This window comes from Hyla sarda, chromosome 10, assembly GCF_029499605.1.
Source record: "Hyla sarda isolate aHylSar1 chromosome 10, aHylSar1.hap1, whole genome shotgun sequence".
Classification (NCBI taxonomy): domain Eukaryota; kingdom Metazoa; phylum Chordata; class Amphibia; order Anura; family Hylidae; genus Hyla; species Hyla sarda.
Window position 1 is genome coordinate 6,186,883 of NC_079198.1, and position 14,351 is coordinate 6,201,233.

A 14,351-nucleotide genomic window follows, 5' to 3' on the forward strand; every position below is an offset into this window, starting at 1 on the left:
GAGGTCATGGCGGGTGTCACTACAGCGGTTCATCCTGACAAGCACATAGAGATGTACAATAAAACAGCACATGGCATCCAGGTTGTTTATACAAAAAAAACAGCTTCCATAGGAAGAAATGACCAATATAGAATATATCGAGAGTTACTGATGTGTAGAAAACCGAACCCTCCCTCCTCATTCATGCTCAAGTCTAGCTGGATGTGGTTCTGAGTATTGCGTGCTCCTATGTACATGGTGAGAAGTAGGTCTTGGTTATTGTCCTGGTGTGGTGGGTTATAGCAGCTAAACCTCCTTGTCCTCAGTGCAGACCCAACATCCCCTCAATGTGGACCCCCATCTTCCTGAACCCCTGGGTCATATCAGGTTAGTGTCCTGCACAACCATGGTGTCCTACTAGTAAAACCACCCTACAATGTCTTATTGAGCTCACCCCAACCAGGTCGCTGGAGATTATAGAGCTGAAATATCAATTTATTAGGGCAGGGTCACACGGGGCGCATCTGCAGCATATTTCACGCTGCAGGTGCGCCGACGGCAGTCACAGGAGGGACTGCAGAGTGAGCTCCAGGCTACAGTTAGGTAGCTCTGTGTGTTCACTCGTAGTGGCGTAGCCGGAAGCTCGCTCTTCTGCAGTCCCTCTTGTGACTGCCGTTAGCGCACACTGGACCCTGCCCTTATTGTGTGAGGGCCCCATAATCTCCACCAAGGAGAAGGCTTGTGATGGTAGGGCCCATGTCCAGGGACAAATTCTACCATATCACATTGTAGGACGGTTCACAACTAGAAGGCTACAAAACTAAGGAGAAGCATTCCATAGTACAATAACGTTAATGAGGTACTCCGCCCCTAGACATCTTATCACCTATCCAAATGATAGGGGATAAGATGTCTGATCAAAGAGGTCCCGCTGCTGGGGACCCCTGCGATCTCCCTGCTGCACCCAGCATTCGTTTAGAGCTTGGGTGCAGCGCCGGATGCTCGTGACGTTATGGCCACGCCCTGTTCGTGACGTCACAACCACACTCCCTCAATGCAAGTCTATGGGAGGGGGCATGATGGCCATTACGCCCCCTCACAAAGACTTGCATTGAGGGGGTATGGCTGTGACGTCACGAGCCTCCGCCCTGAATTGCCAGTTATCCGGCATGGAGCGAACTTCGCTCCATGCACCGGATGTCTGGGGTGAGGCAGCTGAGATCGTGGGGGTCCCCAGTGGCAGGACCCCTGCGATCAGACATCTTATCCCCTATCCTTTAGATAGGGGATAATTTGTCTAGGGGTGGAGTACTCCTTAAAGGAGTAGTCCAGTGGTGACTCAGTAGTGAGCAACTTATCCCCTATCCTAAGGATAGGGGATAAGTTGCAGATCGCGGGGGGTCCGACAGCTGGGGCCCACTGCGATCTCCTGTACGGAGCCCCAACAGCCCGCGGGAAGGGGGCGTGTCGACCTCTGCACGAGGCGGTGGCCGACACGCCCCCTCAATACAACTCTATGGCAGAGCCGAAGCGCTGCCTTCGGCAATCTCCAGCTCTGCCATAGAGATGTATTGAGGGGGTGTGTCGGCCGCCGCTTCATGCGGGGGTCGACACCCGCTATCTGGGCCGAGAGCCGGGGCCCCGTACAGAGAGATCGCAGGGGACCCCAGCGGTCGGACCCCCCGCGATCTCAAACTTATCCCCTATCCTTAGGATAGGGGATAAGTTTTTCACCACTGGACTACCCCTTTAAATGTTCTGAAAATGCTTCATGTGAACGCTTCCCCCTGGGTAGTTGTGAAGACTCAACTGGATCCCACCGACAACAATAATATATTCCAAATTTCCTCCAACAACAATGAAGTCGGCGCCGAGAGAACTTCAAGGCAACCGTGGACGGGTGAAAATGTATTTAATACCCAGCAGGCAACACATGAAACGCGTTGCATGCTGGGTATTGAACACATTTTTACCTGTCCATGGTTGCCTTGAAGTTATCTTTGTGGCAAATAATTTTTGGAGGAAACTTGGTTTGGATTATAGGTTCACAACTAAGGAATTCATGACATTGCTTAGCTCTCTCATGGACAGATTTAAAAAACAAACAAAAAATAAATGGATTTTCACGGAAAAGATCCACCATGGTATTTTTTTTGCTTCGATCTTTTTTTTTCTTTTTTTTTTTTTTTTTTACAAATCAGGATGAATTGTTGAAATGACATTAAAATCCATGAAAATAAAACGATTCGGACCCAAAATAAACGACACAAGGCTGAATTCCAGCAGCCCCATATATATACGTGCGTGGACACAAAGCCTGAAGCTCATGAGCCGTCTGTAGCCTCGGAGTTGGCGTGGAAGTCCATTGCCGGTGCCAGAAACCTCCCGGACAAAAGCACATCTGTAACAACGGGGGCCCCGGCGGATCACAGGCTCTGCCAGCTTCTCGCCCTCTTCCAGTTAATATTTAACCCTCTACTCACCGCATGGCTCAGATGAGCTTGTCGAAGGTAAAGATGGAAGAAACTTACTCAAGACCTTCTGTTGGCCTATCATCCACTGCTAGTCTAATCCTATCCAAAGATCCCCCATTCCTTCTCAGCTTCTTTTTCTGGCATCCAGTCAACTTGAAGTTGCTAAACTTTTCCCGTTTTAATGTTCCCCATTCTTGGTAGCAGCATGAATGCATGGTGAAACACGTCAGAGAACGGGTTACAAATCATCACAACGTCGAAAGAGTGAGAACCGAGTCATTGCATGTCCATTGACCCCTGGAGGAGTCATTGTGTGTCCATTGCCTCAGGAGGAGTCATTGTGTGTCCATTGTTCCTGGAGGAGTCGTTGCTGGAAGTAACCGGCAGTTTTATATTGTTTCACCTTCGGTCACATGATTGTCACTCTAGACTGTGTGTCCGAGGTGCATGAGACCCGTGTATTCCGGTAGTATTAGGTGCCCCGCTACATCGGGGTGGCCATAATGTTCCCACCATCTTTTCAGCCGGTAGCAGCTTTGGTGTGGAGAGATAAATGGAGACTCCGCTCAGCTTTGTGCGTTTCAACAGCGTAAATAATTCCCTCTTATTGATGCGCAATGCCATTTTTCCTTCATCAGCACCGTGGCCTCGTCTCCCAGTCATCTGATTTAACCATGAATTTAGAAAAAAGTGATTGTCTGAGATTGTTTGGGCCTTTACCTGGACCGAGTTGACCATCTCTACTGACTGAGGCTCCTTGGAGCCTCCGACCTCAATGTATCAGCAGCTCTAAACTGGAATTAGAGGCTAATATGACTTTCTCTTCATTTCTCCAGGTTTCGGATATCCGCTAGGGACCACCACGATCTCGGCTGCAGTACCCCAGACATCCTGTGCACGGAGCAAACTTCACTCTGTGCCAAATGACTGGCGATGTGTGCCGTCATGCCACCTCCCATAGACTTGCATTGAGGGGGCATGGCTGTGACATCACGAGCCTCTGGCGCTGCACCCGACACTCTAAATGAACGCCGGGTGCAGCAGGGAGATCGTGGGGGGTCCCCGTAGCTGGACCCCGTGATCAGATATCTTATCCCCTATCCTTTGGATAGGGGATAAGATGTCTAGGGGCAGAGTACCCCTTTAAGCTTCTTGAGACCCTTCCTTGTGTCTTCATACAGTAGAAAAAGAATTATCTGAATAAAACCCTAAAATCTTATAATCTAATATACAAACATAAATTCTACTCTCTGAAACATGGATATAGAATAGTATTGCACGCTTGCCTCTCCAGTGCATATTGCTCAATATTCCAGCTCCATCTTATCTTGAGCTTTCTATGTACAACAATGTGTGGCCTAAAGTGCTAAATGCCCTCAAAGCTCCAGGAACAGTAACCATGAAAGACCAGTCCCACAGTACAATCACTTTGGGGGAGATTTATCAAAACCTGTGCAAAGGAAAAGTTGACCAGTTGCCCATAGCAACCAATCAGCTCGCTTCTTTCATTTTGCAGAGGCCTTGTTAAATATTAAAGAAGCAATCTGATTGGTTGCTATGGGCAACTGGGTCACCCACGAATAACTACATTATGATTATCGCCTGTATTTGGGCTATTAACTAAACATACATCACCCTCCCCCATTATCTCTACGGCCGCTATTTAAGGATATTTCCATGCTCCAGTCAAAGCAGAACATCTACAAAATCTCCACATCTAAAGAGCGTTCGTGCAGGAGTAAAAATCTCCATGGAAAATGTGCAATTCTACCTCTGAGGGGACGACTCATCTCTCCATGTATGAAATCATGAGGTCCTTTTACACAAGCTGATGAATGTTCCTACAGATTTATAAATCTTGCTTCCTTCTCCTGTTATACGAGCTCCTTTTCTCTCCTACAGCTCATTGCCTAGGTTACCGGCCACTGCTCCCTTCCACAGCTCATTGCCTAGGTTATCGGCCACTGCTCTACTCTACAACTCATTGCCTAGGTTATTGGCCACCACTCTACTCTACAGTTCATTGCCTAGGTTCTCGGCCACTACTCCACTCTACAGCTCATTGCCTAGGCTAATGGCCACTGCTCTACTCTACAGCTCATATCCTAGGTTAACGGCCACTGCTCCACTCCACAGCTCATTGCCTAGGCTATCAGCCACTGCTCCACTCTACAGCTCATTGCCTAGGCTATTGGCCACTGCTCTACTCTACAGACATTGCCTAGGCTATTGGCCACTGCTCTACTCTACAGCTCATTGCCTAGGTTGGCAGTCACTGCTTTGCTCTAAAGGCAGTGGTCGGGCTGGTGACATTACTCCCGCTCTGCACATAGCAGGACAGGGCTGGGTGGTAATAATGGTGGGGTTATGAATACCATAGGGCTAGAAACAACTTATGCTGCTGGGACATTAGTAGTTTATGTAATGTGACACACAACAGTGATTACTATGTGTCTTTGTGACAATCCCCTGGAATAAACCAGCCAGCGCTGATACAGGGAGCTTCTCTGGGTCCCAATGCAGTCATGAGTGGTCACCATGACAATATTAGGAGGGGACCACGTGCATGCCAGCAACAGGGACATCACCAGAGCACTCCTAACCTGAACCGTCAATCAAGCATCAATAACCCACAGAAAGTGAGAATGAGCATGGCACAGGACGGCCATGAAAACAGGAAGCTGTCATGGCAATATTAACTTTTTTTTTTTTTTTGTAGTTATTTAGTTTTTATCAATTTTTTTAATTTTAAAAAACTGAACAGGGGGTTCTGGGAGGATTTTTTTGTAAATGTTTTTGATTAATTTTTTTTTTTTTTGTTACATTTTCTTTTTACTTTCCTGTAAAAGCAATTAATAACTTGTACTGGTTTACTGCAATATGTATATATTGCTGAATACTTTCTCTTCCACTGTCTTCTATGCCTCTATGGCATGATTGCTATTCTACAGTACACTGCAATGTACTACGCTCAGCCTATTGCAGGGTCTACAAAAATGTTCAGCTTTCTAATGACTGCAGCATCTAGGGGGTTAAACTGTCACCAATGGAGTTGTCTCTGATGCTGAATGCTTACGGTGGATGCCAGCTGCAGATAGCTGACACTCACCAGTTTAGAGAACAGGCTTGGTTGATTTATGTCGAATGTTAGAAAGGGGAATAATGTCGGCATATATAAAATCATGTATAGGCTGCGCGTCTCCCCATATGAACAGGGTCAGAGGCGCCATCAGCCGCTCTCAATAACTGGAGGTGAAAATGATAAAGAATGAGTGTCGGGCGCAACTTCCTATATTGTCTAATGTTACAGGATTTCATCAGCCCATGTAAAAGGAGCCATAAACCCTCCTCCACTAGAAGGCTATACATTTGAGGTGCCCTTACATGTACAATGTCTGACCCATTTCCGTCTAATTTAAATTCTTATTGGTGTGTGCAAATGGTGGTAAGTGTAAGTCTTCTCTAAGAGCGAGCGTCCTTACATGTAGAGGCTTCTCTAAGAGCGAGCGTCCTTACATGTAGAGACTTCTCTAAGAGCGAGCGTCCTTACATGCAGAGTCTTCTCTAAGAGCGAGCGTCCTTACATGTAGAGACTTCTCTAAGAGCGAGCGTCCTTACATGTAGAGACTTCTCTAAGAGCGAGCGTCCTTACATGCAGAGTCTTCTCTAAGAGCGAGCGTCCTTACATGTAGAGACTTCTCTAAGAGCGAGCGTCCTTACATGGACAGGCTTCTCTAAGAGCGAGCGTCCTTACATGTAGAGACTTCTCTAATAGTGAGCGTCCTTACATGGACAGGCTTCTCTAAGAGCGAGCGTCCTTACATGTAGAGACTTCTCTAAGAGCGAGCGTCCTTACATGTAGAGACTTCTTTAAGAGCGAGCGTCTTTACATGTAGAGACTTCTCTAAGAGCGAGCATTCTTACATGTAGAGACTTCTCTAAGAGCGAGCATCCTTACATGTACAGACTTCTGTAAGAGCGAGCGTCCTTACATGTAGAGACTTCTTTAAGAGTGAGCGTCCTTACATGCAGAGTCTTCTCTAAGAGCGAGCATCCTTACATGGACAGGCTTCTCTCAGAGCGAGCGTCCTTACATGTACAGGCTTCTCTAAGAGCGAGCGTCCTTACGTGTACAGGCTTCTCTCAGAACGAGTGTCCTTACATGTAGAGTCTTGTCTAAGAGCGAGCGTCCTTATATGTAGAGTCTTCTCTCAGAGCGAGCATCCTTATATGTAGAGGCTTCTCTCAGAGCGAGCGTCCTTATATGTAGAGGCTTCTCTCAGAGCGAGCGTCCTTACATGTAGAGTCTTGTCTAAGAGCATGCGTCTTTACATGTAGAGTCTTGTCTAAGAGCGAGCGTCCTTACATGTAGAGACTTCTCTAAGAGCGAGCATCCTTACATGTAGAGACTTCTCTAAGAGCGAGCGTCCTTACATGTACAGGCTTCTCTAAGAGCGAGCGTCTTTACATGTAGAGTCTTGTCTAAGAGAGAGCGTCCTTACATGTAGAGACTTCTCTAAGAGCGAGCGTCCTTACATGTAGAGTCTTGTCTAAGAGCGAGCGTCCTTACATGTAGAGACTTCTCTAAGAGCGAGCGTACTTACATGTACAGGCTTCTCTAAGAGCGAGCGTCTTTACATGTAGAGTCTTGTCTAAGAGAGAGCATCCTTACATGTAGAGACTTCTCTAAGAGCGAGCGTCCTTACATGTAGAGTCTTGTCTAAGAGCGAGCGTCCTTACATGTAGAGACTTCTCTAAGAGCGAGCGTCCTTACATGTAGAGTCTTGTCTAAGAGCATGCGTCTTTACATGTAGAGTCTTGTCTAAGAGCGAGCGTCCTTACATGTAGAGACTTCTCTAAGAGCGAGCATCCTTACATGTAGAGACTTCTCTAAGAGCGAGCGTCCTTACATGTACAGGCTTCTCTAAGAGCGAGCGTCTTTACATGTAGAGTCTTGTCTAAGAGAGAGCATCCTTACATGTAGAGACTTCTCTAAGAGCGAGCGTCCTTACATGTAGAGTCTTGTCTAAGAGCGAGCGTCCTTACATGTAGAGACTTCTCTAAGAGCGAGCGTACTTACATGTACAGGCTTCTCTAAGAGCGAGCGTCTTTACATGTAGAGTCTTGTCTAAGAGAGAGCATCCTTACATGTAGAGACTTCTCTAAGAGCGAGCGTCCTTACATGTAGAGTCTTGTCTAAGAGCGAGCGTCCTTACATGTAGAGACTTCTCTAAGAGCGAGCGTCCTTACATGTAGAGACTTCTCTAAGAGCGAGAGTCCTCACATGCAGAGTCTTCTCTCAGAGCGAGCATCCTTATATGTAGAGGCTTCTCTCAGAGCGAGCGTCCTTACATGTAGAGTCTTCTCTCAGAGCGAGCGTCGTTACATGTAGAGACTTCTCTTTTAGAGCGAGTGTCCTTACATGTAGAGACTTCTCTTTTAGAGCGAGCGTCCTTACATGTAGAGGCTTCTCTAAGAGCGAGCGTCCTTACATGTAGAGACTTCTCTTTTAGAGCGAGCGTCCTTACATGTAGAGACTTCTCTAAGAGCGAGCGTCCTTACATGTAGAGGCTTCTCTAAGAGCGAGCGTCCTTACATGTAGAGTCTTGTCTAAAAGCGAGCGTCCTTACATGTAGATGCTTCTCTAAGAGCGAGCGTCCTTACATGTAGTCTTCTCTAAGAGCGAGCGTCCTTACATGTAGTCTTCTCTAAGAGCGAGCGTCCTTACATGTAGTCTTCTCTAAGAGCGAGCATCCTTACATGTAGAGGCTTCTCTAAGAGCGAGCGTCCTTACATGTAGAGGCTTCTCTAAGAGCGAGCGTCCTTACATGTAGAGTCTTGTCTAAAAGCGAGCATCCTTACATGTAGAGGCTTCTCTAAGAGCGAGCGTCCTTACATGTAGTCTTCTCTAAGAGCGAGCGTCCTTACATGTAGTCTTCTCTAAGAGCGAGCATCCTTACATGTAGAGTCTTGTCTAAGAGCGAGCGTCCTTACATGTAGAGGCTTCTCTAAGAGCGAGCGTCCTTACACCACATTTCCAAGAGTGCGGGTCCCTATGTGTAGAGGCTAACCTGTAGCTCCTATATACACAACGTGAAGACCCCAACCTATACAACACGTAGATCTTGTCACAGACCCTTTGGTCACAGATCTCCCCATTTCCTCACAGACATTCAAACTGCAGATCTTCTACCCCATTTCCATCTGACGTAACATTTTGGTGTGTGGAGTTGTATACAGAGCGGAGGTTTGGAGTAACAACCAGAATGTGACATCATTGTGAAGCGCGGGTGATGTGGACTTCTGAACTGTCCATGGCAGCCATGAGGCCCACGCACACAGCTGAGGTACGAGGCACAGGTCCACCCTGTATTCATAAAGCACCCTGTATATATTACACTGTACTATTGCTATAAGAAGACTGCAGCACTAAGAGATATCTATGTAAACACAGCACACGGGGAACCCAAAACAAGATGCCTGGAATGAGTCCTTAGGAAGAGTGCGCTTGTTCTGGTTCATGTCTGGACCTCTGCGGAGGGACCCAGTCTCAAGCAGAGGGTCTGGTCTCCATGTTCAGCCCCATTTGTGGAATTTTCATCAGTCCTTTCCTCTGGTGGGCTTTATCACAAATGCATTCTGGGTCCTAATGTGTTGATGAGATGGGCCCTCATGATCTGGATGCTGGTTAAAATCTTCTTCTGATGTCCTATTAAAGAAATACCCAGCCTCCTAATGTCTCTGTGGACACAAAGAAAATCACCCCATAAATGAGACATCATGGACAGTATATGACATAAAATCACAGCTTGTAGAGTCACAAAACAATAACGGTAAAGGGGTACTCCGCCCCTAGACATCTTATCCCCTATCCCAGCGGCAGGAACCCCGCGATCTCGGCTGAAGCACGCCAGACATTGTTTAGAGCGCCGGGTGCCGCACTGGAGGCTCGTGATGTCACGGCCATGCCCTGCTCGTGACGTCATGGCCACTCCCCCTCCCATAGACTTGCATTGAGAGGGACACTCAACAAGTGGGGCATGACCGTCACCTCACGAGCCTCCGGCGCTGCACCCGACACTCTAAACGAAAGCCGGGTGCAGCAGGGAGATCGCGGGGGTCCCCAGCAGTGGGACCTCCGTGATCACACATCTTATCCCTTATGCTTTGGATAGGGGATAGGATGTCTAGGGGCAGAGTACCCCTTTAACATAGAACTGTGAAGACAGCTGGAGTTCTGGAGTTACCCTACATTGGTAGCCATCTTGTGTGCCTTTCTATTACCCAAGCCTATGTCTTCATTAGGATCTCATAACCCCATTGACATTCTCCATGGCTAAATGATTTTAATAACTCGGCTCAACTCGATGCCTGATGAAGCGCCAAGGCGTTGCATGTTGGGAATAAACTTCAATCACATTCACCTGGTATCCGTGGTCTCTCAGCGCCCGAAGTATTCCACATTCATCCGGAGGTTCTTTGGTTTCTATATTGGTCTACATCATGGAAAGGCGGCAGTGAGACTGTGTATCCATGCTCTTTTCCTAAGTTATGCTGGGGCTCACGCAACTTTAATCAGTAAGCGCCCATTCACATGAAGCGATTATCGTGGCCAGGGACATGCACAGACATTTTGGGGGACAGTGGCTCAAGTAGAAAAAAAGGGCACTTGGGGTAATGGACCTCTGGCAGTCACATCCGCTGAATGGGACCCCATGGAGGTCCCAATCAGTAAGGGCATTATAGGGTAAGTGCGCTAAAGGGACAGGGACTCAAACCACCCTGATGGTGGTTAACACAGTAATACACTATGGAGCGCTCTATCTCTTTGTTTTAGCCCATGTGTTAGTGGTCCCCAGGATACTCACTCTATATTCATCCTCATAACCATCCCAAGCGAGCGGTATCCACCCATCAGGAAGTTATCTTTGTACTGACCCAACTTGATGGAGTCCAACCAGTCATCCACAGTGGCACAGCTGGCAAAATCAAACAGTCCCCGGTCCAGTCGTGGCTGGGGGATCCTAGAAGCAGAAGGAAAGTCACTTATTATGTTTTTTGTACAATCTATGAGGATCGTTAAAACCGAAGGACAGCGAGAGCGACCACATGGACATAGACCTCCGGATCATTGATTTCTATGAGAGATTTTAGTAACAGGGACGTACACAGAAATTTTGGGAGGCAGGGGCTCAATAAGAAAAAAGACACAACACCTTACAACACAATTCCTGAGATAGGGGACTACCGGCAGTCATGTCCGCTGCATGAGACCCCATGACTCCAAGGAGGTCCCAATCAATGAGGGCATCATAGAGTAGGTGCATTAAAAGGGCAGGGGCTCAAGCCCCCTTTTGAGTCTATGTGTGCACGCCCCTGTTTAGTAAGCATGCTTTGTATAGAGCAGGAAGACTTGCGGAGCTGTCCCTGTGACTTTTTTCACAACGGCTGGTATAAACCAGGTGTCCACCATGAAGAAGTAGCTATTCTGCCTTCATGCACTGTTACTAATAGGAAAGGTCGGGATGTGTCCATTGTACCTGTTGACAGTGGCGCTCAGCTTCAGGTGCTCGGGGTTACGGATAAGTTTGTCCAGAATACTGACAATAAGGGAAAACCGTGGCCGCTCGTTGCGATCCCTCTGCCAGCAGTCCAGCATGAGTTGGTGTAATGCTGTCGGGCAGCCCATAGGTGCAGGTAACCGATACCCTTCCTCAACTGAATTTATCACCTAAAAAACAATTGAAATATTCGGATCTCTCTTCCGGAATCTCATAGGCTTTTATACATACATACAGGATATAATACTGTATGAGAAAGATGATACCCAGCACTCACCAGTAATGCACAGTGAAGATTTATAATGCCATAGTGTAGTAGTAGCACGCGTTTCGGCGTGGGAGCCTTCCTCAGCTGTCTGCCTATGGCAGACAGCTGAGGAAGGTTCCCACGCCGAAACGCGTCCTTAAAATGGATGGCAACCGGACCCTGTATCAGTTGAGTATCTGTCCACCTTCCTAATTAGGTGTCAGAATCAGCATATGCATAGAAGAAATCACACGGAGACAGATCAGATAAATGATACTTCTTGTATTTGTAACAATTACAAGGGTTTATATAGTCTGTATTATGTCATGAACAGCTGTCCTTGTGATTGGTTTCTTCCATCTGTAGGCGTTCCTCGTCCATTACGTGGGTCTCATCATTTTGGGTGGAGTCTCTCTGGACAACCTTTAAGGGGTTACCCCCTCGCGGGGAAAACCCTTTACTAGAACCCCCCTTAAAACTTTATCTTTATTATTTACTTATTAAAATATACCCCACAAAAGGTTAAAATTACAACGATATGGGTGGGACATATTAATATATTTGAATATAACTTATTCACTATGATTGGATTTTTGGTCCAGATATATGTTTGCTACTGGATGCTTACTGTCAAGCAACCCTTGCTACTGGCACCAAGTCCTTATTGTCTTATGCCCCCATGAATCGCTGAGCTAAAAATGCCACTAATAGCCTCCCCGACGTTTCGCTGGAGACGTCAGCTTTGTCAAGGGTAGCGAGGCTAATGCATCCTAGGACGCCGTCTGCTGTTTAAATATCCTTTGTTGTGATGTCACTTCCGTTTTCATTGCACCAATCAGATGTCTCGACGTCACCATTATCATCTATCGCGTTATTTCCTATTTCCAATTGGATTCGAGTGAGCGTCCTCACTACGTCGTCGCGATCATGTGATGTAAACATTGAAGCCGCAGATGTCGCGAGAGTTCAGCGCAATTTTTGTTGACTCTCAGTCATTTTTACCTCATCCACCCCATCCTTGTACTACACTATGGCATAATTAATCTTCACTGTGCATTACTGGGTATTATCTTTCTTCTACCTGTGGCTTTACCCTACCTTGTGCACCACTACAGATTCCGTCAGTACCCATATAAAACTGTACGGGCACATAAAAGATGTCTAATAGAAAGTCCTGTCACCGCCAGTGGTAGCCACAGGATCACACCTAGAGTAGGTACATACATCTCGATTGGTCATGTTCCAGTAGGGCCTCTCTCCGTAAGCCAAGACCTCCCACATTACAATGCCGTAACTCCACACATCACTAGCAGAGGAGAATTTACGGTAGGTGATGGCTTCTGGTGCCGTCCAGCGGATGGGGATTTTTCCTCCCTGGAAAGACAGAATGGTTTTCATGTCATATTTTATATTGTAAACTTCGCATAGCCACTCAATATGGCCGCCGTATCCTACATTACTAACTTAAAGTGGTACTCCACTGCCAGAAAGTGAAACTGATTTGTAATTTACTTCTATTAAAAAATCTTATCTAATCTTAAAAGTACTTATAAGCTGCTGTATGATCCACAGGAAGTTCTTTTCTTTTAGAATTTCCTTTCTGTCTGACCACAGTGCTCTCTGCTGACACCTCTGTCCATGTCAGGAACTGTCCAGAACAGGAGAGGTTTGCTCTGGGGATTTGGTCCTACTCTGGATAGTTTCCTAAAATGGACAGAGGTGTCAGCAGAGAGCACTGTGGTCAGACAGAAAGGAAATCCAAAAAGAAAAGAACTTCCTGTGGAGAATACCGCAGCTGATAAGTACTGGAAGGATTAAGATTTTTAAACAGAAGTAATTTACAAATCTGTTTAACTTTCTCTGGCACCTGTTGATTAAAAAAAAATAATAAAATGTTTTCCAGCGGAGTACCCCTTTAATAAATGTTTTTGCATTTATACTATTACCTGGACATCTACTAGGGGCTTTATACACATATTGTAAAGCAATGGCCCTGGGGTCATCTCTTCTTACTAACCGTTCCTTTTTCCCTATGGTCTTGTCTTAGCCTTTGTCTTAGGTAACAATTTGGCCTTTTTGGATTCTTATTCAATTAAAATTGATGCAATTGAAAAATTTTGACAATTTAAAAATTTTCAACCATCAGACATTTCAATGTAGGGTTTTGGTGACTGTCTGCAATTTACACAAAAAATACAAGAAGGATTTGAAGCCACAACCGTGTCGTCATTGATGGCGCTGCTGACAAGGATCCATTGTCTTCTGTATTATCTCTGATTGTAAAGACCATCTCTAGAAAACTGCTAACTGGGCACGAAGAGCAACATCTGCAGTTTCCACCATAATTCCCTTTGTGTATGAAATCCTTGTATACAATTAATCCCAGAACAATGTGAACAAAGAACAATGGACTAGAGAGCAATGTGACCAAAAAACAATGTGGGCAGAGAAAAATGTCAATAGGAAACAATGTGACCAGACAGCAACCAAAGAACAATGCGACCAATAAACAATGGACCAGGGAGCAATGAGACCAAAGAGCAATGTATGCAGAAACAACATGACCACAGAACAATGGACAAGAGGGCAATATAACCACAGAACAATGGACCAGAGAACAATATGACCACAGAACAATGGACAAGAGAACAATATGACCACAGAACAATGGACAAGAGGACAATATAACAACAGAACAATGGATCAGAGAACAATATGACCAAAGAACAATGGACAAGAGGACAATATGACCACAGAACAATGGACAAGAGGACAATATAACAACAGAACAATGGATCAGAGAACAATATGACCAAAGAACAATGGACAAGAGGACAATATGACCACAGAACAATGGACAAGAGGACAATATGACCACAGAACAATGGACAAGAGGACAATGGGGGGCATTTACTAATCTTTTACTATGTAGTCTGGTTTTTACCCTGTTTTTTTCTACTTCATTTTTGACTATGTGCGACAAATTTACTAAATTGCTGCACGGCATTAATAAATTTGGCACACATAGGCAAAAGTGGGAAATTTACTTCATGTAGTAGAAAAAATAGTCTGTTCCTTTTTCCTGCTGTC

The 14,351-nt window shown here is 45.9% G+C and overlaps 1 protein-coding gene across 4 annotated transcripts in view; it reads right to left on the reverse strand.

Annotated features, from left to right (window-relative positions):
- Positions 1-8,181: 8,181 nt before the first annotated feature.
- Positions 8,182-14,351, reverse strand: part of EPHA8 (EPH receptor A8) — an 83,276-nt gene continuing 77,106 nt past the window's right edge. For 2 of the 4 annotated variants that reach the window (XM_056542155.1, XM_056542152.1), the window contains exons 14-17: positions 12,486-12,635; positions 10,994-11,184; positions 10,322-10,477; positions 8,184-9,194 (exon numbers count right to left, since the gene is read on the reverse strand). In XM_056542155.1, the coding sequence (XP_056398130.1) occupies positions 9,080-9,194; positions 10,322-10,477; positions 10,994-11,184; positions 12,486-12,635 (612 nt within the window). In that variant the 3' untranslated portion in view covers positions 8,184-9,079. Of the gene's footprint in view, positions 9,195-10,321; positions 10,478-10,993; positions 11,185-12,485; positions 12,636-14,351 lie in introns of all 4 variants that reach the window. The other 2 variants (XM_056542154.1, XM_056542156.1) reach the window with 2 other exon arrangements.